This window comes from Lampris incognitus, chromosome 9 (genome assembly GCF_029633865.1).
Source record: "Lampris incognitus isolate fLamInc1 chromosome 9, fLamInc1.hap2, whole genome shotgun sequence".
In the NCBI taxonomy this organism is placed as follows: Eukaryota; Metazoa; Chordata; class Actinopteri; order Lampriformes; family Lampridae; genus Lampris; species Lampris incognitus.
Genome location: NC_079219.1, coordinates 51,572,091 through 51,589,928, shown reverse-complemented (window position 1 = coordinate 51,589,928; position 17,838 = coordinate 51,572,091). Strand labels below are relative to the sequence as shown.

At 43.9% G+C, this 17,838-nt stretch overlaps 1 protein-coding gene across 1 annotated transcript in view; it reads right to left on the bottom strand.

Annotated features, from left to right (window-relative positions):
• The window catches only part of LOC130118566 (soluble guanylate cyclase 88E-like), an 85,806-nt gene that overhangs the window by 35,440 nt on the left and 32,528 nt on the right, over positions 1-17,838 (bottom strand). The window contains exons 2-10 of the mRNA XM_056287010.1: positions 16,141-16,317; positions 14,460-14,592; positions 13,773-13,947; positions 12,840-12,931; positions 11,038-11,295; positions 9,510-9,654; positions 8,011-8,136; positions 1,637-1,757; positions 557-686 (exon numbers count right to left, since the gene is read on the bottom strand). Coding sequence (XP_056142985.1) covers positions 557-686; positions 1,637-1,757; positions 8,011-8,136; positions 9,510-9,654; positions 11,038-11,295; positions 12,840-12,931; positions 13,773-13,947; positions 14,460-14,592; positions 16,141-16,317 — 1,357 coding nt within the window. The remainder of the gene's footprint in view (positions 1-556; positions 687-1,636; positions 1,758-8,010; positions 8,137-9,509; positions 9,655-11,037; positions 11,296-12,839; positions 12,932-13,772; positions 13,948-14,459; positions 14,593-16,140; positions 16,318-17,838) is intronic.

Here is a 17,838-nt window from a genome sequence, read left to right as displayed (position 1 = left end):
ATTCAGTCTCTCTGGCTAGTCTTGGGGGTTGAATGCTTGTTGATTTAAATCCATTTGGTTTGAATCAAACCAACCAATCACCGCCAAGGAGCATCGCTAACTCGGTGTCAATCATGTGGTGGGCACATGCCGGGATACCTGACATTTTGTAAATAGCGCTCTTCATATAAATACATCATACCTATAAGTAAAACAGTGCTTCACAACAATGATGTCAGTGTAACTAAGAGATTCACTGAAGAAAAATTAATTTTTACATGCAGAGAGTAACAATGACAATATGAATTTTGTGACAGCCAAACTCATGCACATGCATGGAAGCTGAATTGGAGAGAGCGGTTATAGTAAGGAAGGAGGAAGAGGAGTGAAGGTGGGGACTGGACTTTTTTGGGGGGGGGGGGGTTGTGCCAAAATTGCTCACCTCTTCAAAGTTACCTACAGCAGCTTTAAGAGAGACAATTTGTGGACTTTAGCTTTAATGTGCTAAATTTATGTCAGAAAACATTGGTTAATATTTTGTTAGCGCAATGCTTCACCCACTAAGTTATCCCTTTACCTGGTCAAGGGCCAGCTGCAGCTCAGCTGATTGCTGAGTCCCGGCCAGTATCAGCTCTCTGCTGGAGTCGTGCAGGTTCAGATCATTCACGTATACTCCCATCTTAATCATGTCCTCCACTGTCTCAATACTTTGGGAACAAGGAAAGGAGAATGAAATGAAATGAAAAGCAAATTTATTTAAATTTATTTACCCTATTACTTTTCTAATATCTTTTTTTCCCCCTTTGGATTTTCCCCTTTTTTCTTCCCAATTGTACTTGGCTAATTACCCCACTCATCTGAGCCGTCCCGATCTCTGCTTCACCCCCTCTGCCGATCCGGGGAGGGCTGCAGACTGCCACATGCCTCCTCCGATACATGTGGAGTCGCCAGCCGTTTCTTTTCACCCGACAGTGAAGAGTTTCACTGGGGGGACGTAGCATGTGGGAGGATCACACTAACCCCCCCCTCCCAGTTCCCCCTCCTCCCCGAACAGGCACCCCGACTGAGCAGAGGAGGTGTTAGTGCAGCAACCAGGACACTTACCCACATCCAGCTTCCCAACTGCAGACATGGCCAATTGTATCTGTAGGGACACCCGACCAAACCGACGATAACACTGGGATTTGAACCAGCGATCCCCATGTTGGTAGGCAACAGAATAGACTGCTATGCTACTGGGATGCCACTACTTTTCTAATTTTTGATTTTAGCTGATTTTTTTCTGAAGTGAATTACCCACCAAGTGAAAAGTATAACAGCTATAGCAAAAAATGCCGAAGGAAATTATGGTCTGGTTTTGAAAGGAAGGAGAACTTGTTTTCCAAAATGATTTGGTTCAGCTCAAGTTTTTGTTAGGCAAGTCAGTTTAAGGGACTTATTTGGGTTGGTTGGATGCTCAAGTAGAAAATCAGAGTATCTAAGAATATCTGTAAAGGCAGGTAGAGCAACACACACCTTTTACAGATTGTTAAATGGTCAGGTAGTTATTTCCTCCCTCAAAATCGATGCTAAAATTTTGGGAACGTACTGTTCAACTGGAATTTTTTTTCTTGTCAACCCAAGATAAACTGAGTCTAGGCATAAGATACAGCCTTACATGGGTGTCCCAAGGAAGATGAGGGAGTCCCACTGCGGGACGTACTTCATCTGGCCCTTTAGGTGGAGAGGCTTCTTCGGAGGCTCCCGCATGTCCTCGAAGATGGTCTCACTGCACTTCCCTGTGAAGCACCAGGAAGGAGAAATCCTCAGACTTGTTGTGATTCTCTGACACACTTATCTGAGCTGAACATCAACTAATTATTTAATCTTTTTTGTAAAAAAAGAAAAAAAAGAAAAAAGGAAACTGCACAGAGCTGGTAGGTGGTAGATCACTATTTGTGCCAACTCTGTATGCTGGCCAAGGGAGAGAAAGTGCTTTTGCATTTTAAATGACACCTTTCTCGCCAGTTAGACTCCATCCATCCATCCATCCATCCATCCATCCATCCATCCATTATCTTAACCGCTTATCCTGCTCGAATTGAATTAAGTCAGGATAAGTATGGGCTTTTGTCTCAGTTAAATAACATAAACTGTATTTACATCAGAGCCTGTGTACTTATCATACTCACGACAGGCAGGACACAAGCACTGTATGGTGCCATTTAGAGTCAACCCTGAAGTCTGGATTCTTAGTATGGTAGCGTGTTTGTCTTAAAACTGAGTCTTTTGATCACTTCAGTTATGCTGGTGATGGGAATAAAAGGAGAAGACTGCTGCTGCTAATCCACAACCTGCAAACATTTTCCTGCACTCCTTCTAGGTCAAAGGACCAACATGCAAAAAAAAAAAGAAAAAAAAAGAAAGTTAATTGTAACTGAGGCATACCATACACCAAACAGTTTTTGACACTTTTTTCAGACACCATTTTAATGGTGGAGTGAAATCACAGCAGTCCAATTGCTGCATGTCACTCATTCTATGTGAGAGACCTGTTGAACTGGAGTTGTGGTTGAATTTGTTTTTTAATTGCATATTTTGAGTCAAGGAAATTCAAACCTGTTAGATATGATCATTCTTTGATGGTATCACCAATCAATATTGTTTTTGTACTGCCAGGTAAGTTTCAGGATGACCTATTTGTAAAAAGGTATTATTACTGGCTGCACAATTTCTGTGTCCCTGTTTGTGCTGGCCATGAATATGCTTGTGATGTCTGTGGAAGTAGAGTGCAGAGGTCCCCGGTCCAAATCTGGCACCTGACAATCTTTGATTAGAGCGTTTATGGATGACCTAACTGTAACAACTACAGTGGTGCTTGAAAGTTTGTGAACCCTTTAGATTTTCTATATTTCTGCATAAATATGACCTAAAACATCATCAGATTTTCACACAAGTCCTAAAAGTAGATAAAGAGAACCCAATTAAACAAATGAGACAAACATATTATACTTGGTCATTTATTTATTGAGGAAAATGATCCAATATTACATGTCTGTGAGTGGCAAAAGTATGTGAACCTCTAGGATTAGCAGTTAATGTGAAGGTGAAATTAGAGTCAGGTGTTTTCAAACAATGGGCTGATAATCAGGTGTGAGTGGGCACCCTGTTTTATTTAAAGAACAGGGATCTATCAAAGTCTGATCTTCACAACACATATTTGTGGAAGTGTATCATGGCAAGAACAAAGAGGATTTCTGAGGACCTCAGAAAAAGCGTTGTTGATGCTCATCAGGCTGGAAAAGGTTTTCAAAACCATCTGTAAAGAGTTTGGACACCACCAATCCACAGTCAGACAGCTTGTGTAGAAATGGAGGAAATTCAAGACCATTGTTACCCTCCCAAGGAGTGGGCAACCATCAAAGATCACTCCAAGAGCAAGGCGTATAATAGTCGGCCAGGTCACAAAGGAACCCAGGGTAACTTCTATGCAACTAAAGGCCTCTCTCACATTGGCTAATGTTCATGAGTCCACCATCAGCAGAACACTGAACAACAATGGTGTGCATGGCAGGGTTGCAAGGAGAAAGCCTCTGCTCTCCAAAAAGAACATTGCTGCCCGTTTGTAGTTTGCTAAAGATCACGCGGACAAGCCAGTAGGCTATTGAAATATGTTTTTTGGACGGATGAGACTAAAATAGAACTTTTTGGTTTAAATGGGAAGAGTCATGTTTGGAAAAAGGAAAATGCTGCATTTCAGCATAAGAACCTTATCCCATCTGTGAAACATGGTGGTGGTAGTATCATGTTTGGGCCTGTTTTGCAGCATCTGGGCCAGGACGGCTTGCCATCATTGATGGAACAATGAATTCTGAATAATACCAGCAAAATCTTAAGGAAAATGTCAGGACATCTGTCTGTGAACTGAATCGCAAGAGAACATGGGTCATGCAGCAAGACAATGACCCTAAGCAAACAAGTCGCTCTACCAAAGAATGGTTATAGAAGAATAAAGTTAATGTTTTGGAATGGCCAAGTCAAAGTCCTGATCTTAATCCAATTGAAATGTTGTGGAAGGACTTGAAGCTAGCAGTTCATGTGAGGAAACCCACCAACATTCCAGAGTTGAAGCTGTTCTGTATGGAGGAATGGCTAAAATTACTCCAAGCTGATGTGCAGGACTGATCAACAGTTACCAGTAACGTTTTTATTTGGTGTGACCTCCCCTTGTGCAGCAGGTGTCACACCAGATACTGAAAACAAAGTTTCACATACTTTTGCCACTCACACATATGTAATATTGGATCATTTTCCTCAATAAATAAATGACCAAGTATAATATTTTTGTCTCATTTGTTTAATTGGATTCTCTTTATCTACTTATAGGACTTGTGTGAAAATCTGATGAGATTTAGGTCATATTTATGCAGAAATATAGAACATTGTAAAGTGTTCAAAAACTTTCAAGCACCACTGTACATCAGTGCCTGGATGCAGGTGGTTCCTTCAAGGATGTGAAAGGCTCATTACACGGGCAAGAATGAGCTTCAAGCCCACAAAATCCAGGTCTCTGGTCCTCAGGAAAGGAAGAGAAATGACCAGTTCAGCTTCCCTTTGGGAGACACCAAAATTCCATTTGTGACTGAAAAGCAAGTCAAGAGCATTGGTAAGATCGTCACCAGCAATCTGAAGGACACAGTGGCACACCAGGCAACCAATTATGACCTCAACATTTGGCTCTCCACAGTGGACAAGTCAGGGCTTCCTGGAAAATTCAAGAGCTGGATATATCAACAAGGAATGCTGCCTTGACTCCTCTGGCCACGGCTAATCTAAGAAGTCCCAATCACCATCGTGGAGGGCTTCGAAAGGAAGATCAGCCAGTTCCTGCGCAGGTGGCTGGACCTGCCATGGAGCCTAAGCAGCAGCACCCTTTACGGGCATAACACCAATCTACAGCTTCCTCTCAGCAATCTGGCAGAGGAGTTCAAGGTCACCCGAACCACAGAAGTCCTGCACTACTGAGATTCCGCTGACACCAAGGTCTCCTCTGTGGGTAGCGAGGTCATAAAAGGGAGGAAGTGACACACGCAGGAGGCAGTTGAGAGGGATGAGGCAAGGTTGCGGCACAGCATCCTGATGGGCACTGTGGCAACTGGTCGGGCCAGGATCTGGAGCAACTCAAGACTTCGCTACGTACGTTAAAGCTCAAAGAAAGGAGAAAGGAGAGGCGAAAGCTGATCCTCACGGAGGTACGTGCAGAGGTGGAGGAAGCTTGCTACAGCAGAATGGTGGGTATGTGCAAGCAGGGTACCTGGACCAATTGGAAGCAAAAAACCAGCCAAAAGATCACCTGGGCAGAACTCTGGAAGGCGGAATCACACCAATTCAAGTTTTTGGTCTAGTCAGTGTAGGATGTCCTCTCAAGCCCTTCCAACCTGTTCAGGTTGGGCCTGGCAGACTCAGTTGATTGCTAACTCAGCCAGAAAAGGGGATCCTTGGAGCACATCCTGAGCTGCTGTCCAAACGCCTTGGGAGAAGGGTGGTATTGTTGGCACCATAACCAAATTCTGCAGGCAGTAGCAGACACCATTTGCACTTGGATCAGCTACAGCAAGCAGCAACACCCAACAAAGGCCCAGGGTGGGCCACAGCAAGGGACTGGCAGTTTCTGGTCGACCTATGGAGACAACTGAGGTTCCCGGACACCACCACAGCTGCCTCACTCAGGCTAGACATGTTCCTGATGTCCGTGGCAACCAAGCAAGTGGTTTTGCTAGCGCTAACTATCCCCTGGGAAGATCGGATAGAGGTCGCGCAAGAAAGGAAGAGAGCCAGGTATGTAGATCTGGTAGCTGAGTTTTGGAGGGGTGGGTGGAAGGGCCCACTGTGAGCCAGTTGATGTGGGCTGCAGAGGCTGTACAGGCCAGTCTCTACACCTGGTCCTGGGACTCTTGGGGATTTGTGGGCTGCAAAGAAAAAGAGCCATTAGGAACATCTTGAAAGCTGCTGAAAAGGCTTTCTGTTGGCTCTGGGTGAACAGGGGTGACTTATGGCATAATGCGCTACCTCGACATAAGTCAGGGCTTGATCACCCCCGGCTGGGTCGCTCAGGCGAGGGTGTCTGATGTTAAGACCCAAAGCACCTGATGACCCCGGGTTCATTACTGACATGCGTCCAGGTTGCACCACATGGTGTATCAAAGAACCAGGATTACCTATTGTTAATTCAATATTGAAAACTTGATTTGTAGAGTCACAGCCTACTGCATGCCTAGCACTGGTCCAATCACTAATTTTAGCAAAATTTTTTTCGGGTTTGGAAATTGATTTTAAAAAAAACCAAAGATACGATGCACTCTTATCGGGATAATGGATGTCCCTTTTATATCTTGCAATTGTATGTTGTAACCATCTTGGATGTACTGTGTCCTCATTGACATGTACAGGGTGGACACACAGTACTCACGGAAGTTGACTGAGGTCACAGTGGCTAGCAGCAGTTGCTCAGCTGTAAATGGATCATCAGGAATAAATGGACAGAGCTTAGGCTCAGTCAATTGTATAACCAGTCATTTGATGTGATTTGCCACTTATATGTCCTCTTTTGGCTCATAGTACCATACACACTAATCACATTAATGCCACCATCAACTGTTGTAACTACTGCCCTTATCTGTATTACAGCAATATACCTTCATGTAATCCTGTGACTCAAATCCATCCATCCATCCATTATCCAAACCGCTTATCCTGCTCCCAGGGTCGTGGGTATGCTGGAGCCTATCCCAGCAGTCATTGGGCGGCAGGCGAGGAGACACCCTGGACAGGCCGCCAGGCCATCACCAACTAAATATTCAGCCTAACCAGAACTGTCTGCTTTACCTTTCCATCTACTCTCTGACTGGAGCCCGACTAGTGGACAGCCGCCAATTAACACAGATGAGCCAACAAGAGCCTAATTTCTACCTCAAGGACATGAGCATGTAGTCACCACCGTATGAACCTATAAATCCCATGGAAATTTTCATTATTTGATGATCCCTGAAGCTGAATTAGAAGCTCATTGTATTACTTGGCAGAGCAGACTTAAAAGTAATGAAAGCACTTGACTGAATTTAATGAAGAAATTCTTAGAGCAGGAATAATAAACTACAAGCAGCAGATATCCAGAATAAGACCTTAATTGCTGGTAAAGAATGTGAGGTATCTGGTATCCATTTGCAATGATAAACAGCGTATTGGCAGCCTGTAGCATGTCAAAGACTGGCTTTCATACAATATCATGTGCTCTGAATAAAAAGGTACATTTCTGTGGGAAAATACCCACCCCTTCCTTTAGGCTAGCTACGGCCCTGTGTGTTGTGTGTGTGCGTGATGCTAAACAACGGTTTACAGTCCATGCTGTCAACACCCAAACGAGCAGTTTCAACTGTCTTTGGCTGTTATCAGCAGCAAACAGGTAACTGGCATATTGTGAACATGAATTGTGCCTAGCTTGTTAAATGCAACGTGGCAAAATGTGGTGAGCAGCAAACATATTTGTTTGCACGCAATCTTTAAAGGAAATGATAAATCACCTCTGAAAAAGGATCCTGGTAGGGACAAATTATGTGTGTGCCATATAAATTCCAATGTTTATTAAATAATACAGTGCCCACAGATTAAAAAAAGAAAGAAAAAAAAGCCTGAACTGTGGTTTTCAACGCAGGCTGAGGGTTACACACCATTACTTCTGTATCTCTATTCTGCCAGGTGGTTCATTACATTTACCAGTTGTGCCAGGTCCAAAATCTCCCTGATTTAACAGCTGGAATACCTGACAAATTAGAAAACCAACAGCATCGGGGTTGGTTCCACAAGGACTGGAGCTGTGAACCACTGCTGTAAAAAGACTGTTTTGAAGCATGACAGTCTATTAGGCTTCAGGTCCCTAAAAGCCTTGTAATAAGCTACAGGCAGCCTTCGAGATAGTGCACACTTTTCTTCTAATCATTCAGTCAGCCTGCCAGAGGAAATAAAAGTTAAAGTGAAAACGCTGACTAATCTGACCTGTGACAGTCTGGAATGCCAGTAGTTCAATGTCTTCCCCGCCAGAGTTGGCAGAGCTGTTGTATTGAGTCAGAGTGCTGCTGTACTCCTGGTCCGTCCCCTTTATCTCCTCCACTGACTTGGCCTCTGATGGAGGGATAGAGCAGACAGAGGATAAACGGCGACTGGCTGAACGAATGGCTGCATGGTTAAACAAGAAGAAGTTAATAGGGGATAAATTAGTTTTGCCAAGGCTGAACGACTGAAAACCGAATGTGTGGGGATATTCCCATAGGGTCTTGTTAAAGGGCATTAACATAGGGAAGACGAGAAAGATTCACGATGATATTGTAAGTTTTGGTTAGTTGTTAACATAAACTGTTTTGATGTATTTCGTTTTGATGTCTTTGAATCTATCGCTGTAGTGTCGCATTTTAACTCTGCAATGCTGAATCTCCCGTCTGCACAACAAATTCACCCTTGAGCACAAATGAAGAAACCTTGAGCCTTGAAATCCATGTGGCGTTTGGGCCATCAGGGTCATCTGCAGGACTGAAATGTTGAGAAATCAGCCTCGGTGACTTTAAAATGTACACCTGATGATGAGCTGCATCTCTGGTTCACACGTTAACGTCAGATTTCTCTCTTGCACACACGCACACGTTACGACTTCTTGTAATATTAACGTCATTTGAGCTTGACATTCAACATTCACTCATTTATTACCCAAACTGCTTATCCTTACGCAGGGTCGCGGGGATGCTGGAGCCTATCCCAGCAGTCATTGGGCAGCAGGTGGGGAGACACCCTGGACAGGCCGCCAGGCCATCACAGGGCCAACACACACACATTCAACCTAGGGACAATTTAGTATGGCCGATTCACCTGACCTACATGTCTTTGGACTGTGGAAGGAAACCGGAGCCCCCAGAGGAAACCCACGCAGACACGGGCAGAACATGCAAAATCCACACAGAGGACGACCTGGGACACACCCCAAGGTTGGACTACCCTGGGGCTCGAACCCAGGACCTTCTTGCTGTGAGGCAACTGCGCTAACCACTGTACCACCGTGCCGCCCAGCGTTTCTTTTTAAAAAGTATGCGGCTATCCAAGCGGCCTGCCACCTGTTTCATTAAAATGTACTTCCTGTTTGAATCTTTGAGAAAGTTCATTACTGTTGGCATAACAGCTAGATGTTGGCTGGAAATGCATTTAACTTTTACTGCTAATGTGGCCAAATGTGTCGCTGGCTGCCACGGGAGGAGGTTTAAGTGATTAAATCTACGTTGTGTCTCAGGTGTGTTTACACATCTTGATGCTATTTTGCTCCAATCCAATTGCACTGAGGTGTCGACGGGGGGCAAAAGTGAGGGACGAAGTGAGCGAATGGAAGGGGAGGTTGTTATCTATGTAAACCGCCTCTTATCAGATGCCCAGTGTTATTCAAGATTTTAAAACGGATTAAGCTGGCATATGACACAAAACCCATTTATCTGTGTACCCATTTATCTGTGTACCTCTTTCTTCTTCTCTCTTGGATTTTTCACCCTGCTCCTTCTCCTCTGGCTCCTCCTTGCTCAGTTTGGGGATGTTAATCTTCTGCTTGCTTTCCACCACTGCTTTAGACAGCAGCTCAAACACGTTGTTCAGATGGGTGTAGATCTGATGAAGATGAGCAGAGATGGCCATCTTATATCACATGACTGGCAAATTAAGTGATATTTCCAGTGTTACAGGGAATTGGAGCAAGACGGGGGGTATTAACTATATTTTACTGTTGCAAAATGAAGTGCATGTTATCGCCCCAATGCTAACGTTTAGCAACAGTGTTAAATTGTTCCATCCATCCATTATCCGAACCGCCTATCCTGCTCTCAGGGTTGCGAGGATGCTGGAGCCTATCCCAGCAGTCACTGGGCGGCAGGCGGGGGAGACACCCTGGACAGGCCGCAAGGGCATCACAGGGCCCACACACACATACATTCACACCTAGGGACAATTTGGTATGGCCGATTCACCTGGCCTACATGTCTCTGGACTGCGGGAGGAAACCGGAGCCCCCGGAGGAAACCCACGCAGACACGGGGAGAACATGCAAACTGTGAGGCGACCGCACTAACCATTGCGCCGCCGTGCCGCCCTTATTATTTATTTATTGGGGTTTGTTTTTTTTTCTCCCCTTTTTTCCCAGATTGTATCCGCCCAACCACCCCACTCCTCCGAGCCATCCTGGTTGCTACTCTCCCCCCTGCCGATCCAGGGAGGGCCACATGTCCCCTCTGACACATGTTAAACACGTGTTAAATTGTTAAGGTTAAATGAATGAACATGCAGGACACAGGCCTAACGTGCTGAGTACTGACTGAAGATGGTGTTATAGAGTTGGTGTCACTGTCCAACCACGTGATGTGTTTTGCTGGTGTCAGATTAACCCAAAACCTGTTCAGTGAGTGTCAGATGAGCGGAGGCGTTCTTAAACTGTCAGAAACAATATGCGACATCATGTCATGTGACTTACAAAGCACAATAAGGAAGGGCAACAATGTCTAGCAGCCAAAGGCAGCAATACCGGTAGTCAAAGATGTTAAGGGCACAACAGCAGCTTGAAAAAAAAGAACAAATGAGGGCGTCCGGGTAGCGTGGTGGTCTATTCCATTGCCTACCAACACGGTGATCGCCGGTTCAAGTCCCTGTTTTACCTCCGGCTTGGTCGGGTGTCCCTACAGACACAATTGGCCGTGTCTGCGGGTGGGAAGCTGGATGTGGGTATTTGTCCTGGTCGCTGTACTAGTGCCTTCTCTGGTCATATGGGGTGCCTGTTTGGGGGGGGGGTGTAGCATGATCCCCTCACTGTCAGGTAAAAAGAAGCGACTCCACATGTATTGGAGGAGGCATGTGGTAGTCTGCAGCCCTCCCCGGATCAGCAGCGACTGGGATGGCTCAGAAAATAGTGCAATTGGCCAAGTACAACTGGGGATAAATCCGAAAAAAAGAATGAATGAATGAAGAACTAATTGAAAGAGGAGGCAGGAGTGATAGTCTTACATTGTCCCAGCTGAACTCCAGCATGGGCCTGACCAGGGTGAACTCCTCATTGACCTTCTTGCCCTGCAGGTCGGAGAAAACCTCTTTCAGGCCGTCGCCGATGCGGTACATGGTCATGTCCCGGCGGAAGATGACGCTGAAGGGGAACATGTCGAAGAAGATGCCCCGCTTCATGGGCAACTTCTCGTAACCTGGCGCCGTCTTCTGCTGCGGCATGCGGTGCTTGAATGCCGCGTTGTCAAAGTTCATTTTGTAGACCTGGGAAGGGTACAGAGAAGTTTGTCAAGTTCTCAGGATGCCCCTTCATTCACTCAAGTTTTGTTTTGCCATTTGGTAAAAAAAAAAAAAAAACTAATAGCTACAAGCTTGGTTTTATTTCTTATTTCTTCACTTACAAATCTGAATGAGTCTAATGAGTGATTCACAACCTTAGGGCTTGGGAGTTTAACAATCCTGATTCTTTTTTACATTAATAAAAGAAAACCTATTTACTTCCATTTGTATTGCAACATCAATTATAAAGGAAAAACCCGACATTTTAAATACTAATAACCTTTTCACCAGGTGCTTCTTACATTGTGGCGGAAAAAGCTATTTGTCCTTAAGTTTCTCTAAAGATGGCTTGTTAGCATTCATTAAAATGAGGTTCCACTACCTGCTCGCTAACAGGCGGCTGGCTGAGAAGAGGATATCTGATTATCACTGAAATGTTGTGTTACTTACAGTGCCAATGCAGACACAACCCCTCCACTCCACCAACTCTCTGATAGAGGAAAATCAATACACTGAAACGTTATTCTGGGGAATGGCGTGCGGGTAGCATAGTGGTCTATTCCGTTGCCTACCAACACGGGGATCGCCGGTTCGAATCCCCGTGTTACCTCCGGCTTGGTCGGGCGTCCCTACAGACACAATTGGCCGTGTCTGTGGGTGGGAAGCCGGATGTGGGTATGTGTCCTGGTCGCTGCACTAGCGCCTCCTCTGGTCGGCCGGGGTTGCCTGTTCGGGGGGGAGGGGGAACTGGGGGGAATAGTGTGATCCTCCCCCTGATGAAACTCCTCACTGTCAGGTGAAAAGAAGCGGCTGGCGACTCCACATGTATCGGAGGAGGCATGTGGTAGTCTGCAGCCCTCCCCGGATCGGCAGAGGGGGGTGGAGGAGCGACCGGGACGGCTCGGAAGAGTGGGGTAATTGGCCAGATACAATCTGTGAGAAAAAGGGGGAAAAATGCAGAAAAAAAAATTCTGGGGAAACCTTGTGGGGAAAAAAAGCTAAAAAAAAATAAAATGATAATGAAATAAGGAAAACGTGACCAGGGACTGGGAACTGAGACTTGTTCATTTTAGAGCACCTCTACTTACGAATGGGCGTATTTTCTTCACAGTTGAGTAGATTAAGTGTCGTTGGGCAGAACATTCAAATCCCGAATGTTCTGCCCAACAGCACTTAAACAAGGACGCTGTCATAAATTAGCTTTTGCAGGATGGAAGCAGCAACATTCTGGTCATGGTGTGGTCTCTCAGATGACCAGAGGTCACTCTGGCTGACGATAACACAGCAGGACAAGCACGGCCTACACCCTGAATATATCCAGCCGCAAATTCAGTTCACCGATTGTGCCAACTCAATAAACACTTTTCACCATCCAATCATCACTTGCTGTATGAGAGTAAACAATTCTATCATCCCCCGCCTCATTAAGGAGGATAAAATCATTATCATACTGAGAGCGTTCATACACGGTGAAGGTCACAGTGATGATAGCTCAGCATCCCATGCTTGACTAAGCCTCAGATACGCACCACGTATGTCATTTTCTCCGTTTCCTCTTTGGACAGGATTTCCACTTCGATGTCTGTGTTGTAGAACTGCCGTCCCACTTGAGAGAGCTGGCCTGCAGTGGTCGGTGGGAAATATTGGAAATTAGCAGGTCGAGATGAACATGGCTTATGGGGGGGATTCAGTGGAGATGGACTTTCATAAGCTTTGGGAAAGATTGACCGTGAAATGAGTCTCCATAAGCACTTCGAGGTCTTAATCATGTCCTAGGATGATGACTCCTGAACAACCTCTGGAGATGACCTGGTTTGAATCCTAATTCAGGATTGAATCGGTTACTTTCTTGATCTTTCCTGACCATGGCAATAACTGCTTTTGCCCCTGGAGTTTCATTTTCAACAGGTATTAACTCTAATATGACTTTATTGGCATATGGCCTAACTAATAATAATTATAGGAAGTACTACTACTACCTCTGTGTCAGTATATTCACACTGACTTTGCCGTGTTCTCATGCTACGGATGATTGTACAAGACAAATCTCCCAATGGACATAATGATTCATTCATTCATTCACTTATTCATGTATTCATCCATTCATTCTTCAACACAACATACACAGATAACGGTATGTTCTGTTTCCATATGTCGTGGTTTTTATATGCCGTGGATTACACCCCAAACCCAAACCCAAACCCACTGGTGTTGGAATTAACTTCAGCTGTGTACATTTCCTAGTTCATCACCCCCATTTTTATTCTTCGCAGAAGTTGGGTTCCACATAAATATTCAACTGCCCTGTGCTAAAACTTTACACCTACATGCCACCCACATTGTGCACCAGACGGGCCATAAAAAAACACTTTAGGTTAATTAAAAAGTAAATTAAAAGTTGCATAATGCTCAGCATTACACCCCCTTCCACCACCCACCAGACCAGCGGGCCTCCTGTGTACCTTTGACAAACTGGGTGAAGCCCTTGCGGGTGCTGCGGTAGTGCAGGGTGAGGCTGGTCTCACACTCCTCCTCCACGCAGAAGCTGGGCGGCTGCACCTTGGGGAAGGAGAAGCGGAAATACTCGTGCAGGTTGTCCAGTTCATTGATGAAGTCACGCACGTTACGCCCCAACACCTGCAGGAGAGGAGGAGGAGATTCTGGGCCGTTTGCTCAGGATAAGTTCATGTTTCATGTAGGCTTATTAGGGAGGAGGATGATTTGCTTCTATCGCTGGGTGTGGAGGATAGTACCTCAGTACTGTTCAAGGGCATAAAAAGCATCCATATGAGTAAGGGGACCTGCCTGAAAACTGGAATAAACATGATGAATGACACTTAATGTGAATCTTCATTCATAATAGATATGGTTATCAAATACATGCGGTCGGCTCTTGAGTGAGGCTGTAAATATCTTTACATAACAATCCCTCAAAAAGGGGAAATTGTCCTTAAGTAGGTTTTCACCACAAATCTGTATTCATAACATGTAACAGCTCTATAAGGCTCACGTTTATAAAATGCAAAGTCCTCAGGGCAGATCGCTCAAGCTTGACTGCATCCATTGCTTGAACAGTATCATGACAGTATCATAAATCATAAAATAATCCCGCCTGTGAACTGTTAAACAATGGGGTTGCCAAGGTCCACCTTTAGGATCCTCTCGTAGCCGTAGTTTCCAATCCTCTTGACCATGTAGACCCCAAATGCATACATCAGCTCATCGTGAGTCTTCCCCAGAACCTCGCCTGCTGCCTTGGCCAGCCGTAGAATCAGGTTGTCACTGCAGCACAGGGGATCTGGTTTAACGCATTATATATCTGTCCTACTAGGAAGTCTCTATTGCTGTGTGGGCTCAATTGTAATTCATGTACACTGCAACATTATTTTTTCAAGTTTGTCACAATAGCTCAAGTTCAGCTCATATCTGACTAACAGACTGAATCTGATGAACAAACAAAGCTATAAGGCTACTGTTTGCTATTTACGCACTTAAATGGCAGTTGTTTTGTGTCTGACCAGCAAGATCAGGGGCTAACAATGCATAATCAGCTGCCTATGTACGTTTATTAAAAAAAAATCCTTCATCATCATACATGTTATCAAAGTCAGAAGTATAATCAAAGAGACAATGAGGCTGGTTGTCATTGGCTGGTTGTGATTAAACAACAAAGAAGAACAGTCAATAAATATTACGCTGCCACGTGTCACACCTCTAATTTCGGTGGACAGCAACCCATAAGAAGATAGAAAATATCGGAAATAATACAACCAATGGGGTAGGTAGTTACGATGCACAGCAGCCAATTTTTTTGGGGGGGTCGGGGGGGTGGAGGATAGAAAATATTACAACCAATGGGGTAAAGGGTTGAGGCTTGTTATGAAAAAGCAAGGATTTAAAGGGCCAGGGTGCCATTGAAATAGCATACATTTACAATATAACAAGGTAATGTCAGATGGGGTAATTTACGTATATCATAGAGTGGGGGTGGTGTTGGGGCACAGTTGGAAGGGCAGGCAGGTAAAATATAAAAATATAACATCTAATTAATTCATTAATCACTTAATGAATGAATGAATGAATGAATGAATGAATGAATGATAGGTTTAGGAAAAAAACACTTGAATTCATAGCAGTACAAACCTGTTTCATGTGTCATGCACTCATCAGCTGCCAAGTTGGCTACACAACAGCTGATGAGTGGTGACGCACCAAACAGGCCTGTACTGCTATGAATTCAAGTGTTTTCCTACACCCATCTTAATATTCTGCTCCTTGTCTGTTGAGCACTTTAATCAACACCACTGACGGTTTCCGAAAAAAGCTATACATATGTAGCCCGTGGAAAGCTACACACACACACACACACACACACACACACATATATATATATATATAATGTCAGTATATTCTAAAGAATTGTTTCATTCTATATAGCCTCTAAGAATATTTCTCACAATGCTGCTTTGCACTATCATATAGACAATTATATTTTATGTATTATCTATCTTAACCCGCAACATATTTTTTGTTTGTCATAAAGTTTTATGTTTGCTACTGATGCTGTCATTCCTTGACCAAGTCTACTTTAAAAATGAGATGTTTAATCTCAAAGCTGAATTAAAATTCAAAAAGATATAAGTGTTTTGTTTTTGTTTTTTTAAGTTGTGAAGGGGCTGCATTTCCGTGGTCTTAGCTAGACTGTCTTTTGTTGTTATGTACACTGTTACAGTACTGTCCAAGACTGCTTCATTGGCTTCCCTTCATACAGTGTGTCTTCGGTACGGCATCATGACAGCATAATGGCAGCATATTTAACCGATGTCATACTTGTACATCTGATGTCTGACAAACTTGAGATGGGGGATTTCTGCTCGGGCCTCGATCAGTCTCCAGACGTCCTCCCCATAGGATTCATTGATGTAATCATTCACCGCTTCCAAGTATAGGCCGTACATCTTCAGAGGGTTGGGAACCTCTTGACCCTTGCCCGAGTTAACTGTTTGGCTGAGGATAGACAAGACACCAAAATACCTTATCCAGTAGAACACACTGGTATCGACACTGGAAGGGTCATCTATAAAAATGATAGTTGAAAATGCAATCATACTGGCTGTGTCATAAGCTATTAAAAGCCATTCTTTATGGGAAAAAATTCTTCTGAAATTTCCCCCATGCTACTTCAGAAAACTGTAAAAATAGCAAATAAACTCAAATGCAATAGCGAGAAATCAATCATATCAACAATTAAGGACTCAGTGGGGAGCATCATCCAGCATGCACAGATTATAAAACTACCTTTAAAACATATTACAGCAAATCATACACAACGCACAAAAAAAGAAAAAAAGATCAGAAATGGAAAATTTTCATGTTAAAATTTCACCTCCAAAATTGTGCAAAGGTCAGGATAAGTTCTCAACCCTGGACACTCTGCTGAAACCAAAGCAACTTGACAAAGCCCGCAAAAACTAAAATACCAAGAATGTATTGATAACCCACCGAGTTTGATAAGCCTTATTCCAACACATATGAACACAGTATGAATCTTTGTACTGCTCAAGCTGAATACAGATTCAGACAACCATTTATCCCAGAAGGGCAATTCAGTTTTACAATCTACCCAGACCATACACAAACTCACAGACAAGTGGCAATCATCAGTATGTCAGAGACAACAGACAGATCAGTACATGGGGAAGAGATGCACACTGTCACCCTCATGTGGCCTTGCATACAGACTCAAACAAGGACAAGGCGAAGGGTAAAAATTCATATAAGTTAAAAGAATAGAACAAACAAACCAACAAATAAATAAATGAAGCACTCTAAGACGCATTGCATGTTACATTCACCCACTACATTCAGTGAACGTACAGGCCCACAAGCCATGTGAAAAACAAATAAGGTATAAACCAACTATTGTGGTTTAAAACAATACAAAGCATTCATTTAAAATGACTACTCTCAGCATTTAACAGCCTAATACCAGAGGGAATGAAAGACCTAGAATAGTGATGTTTTCCTAGGGGGTGCTTTATAGCGCCGGCCTGAGGGCATTACAGTGAGTTCACTGGACAGGATGTGGTCAGACTGGCTAATAATTCCTTTTGCTTTCTGGGCCACACGTTTCTCCCAGAGGGAGCACAAGTCTCTCTGCTTGACTCTGATTATCCTGGAGCAGACCTTATCGATACTGTTTAGGCTGTTCCTGTGCTTCACAGTCAACCCGTTAAACCAACAAATAGAGGAAAAAGTTAAAAGACTTTCAATAAATGACTGGTAAAAAAAATACACAAGATGGTGTTAAAGACATTAAAGGAGTTAAGCTTCTGCAGTAAGTGAATTCTTTGTTGTCCACGCTTGACAATTAAACCTGTATTCACACCGACCTTGAGTTGGGAGTCGAACACAGTTCCCAAGTACTTATGAGTGTCAACAATTAGAACATCCTCACCATGTATAGTGCTATCTTTGGGTTTATCACTGTTCTTCCTAAAATCAATGATAAGTTCCTTAGTTTTTGAC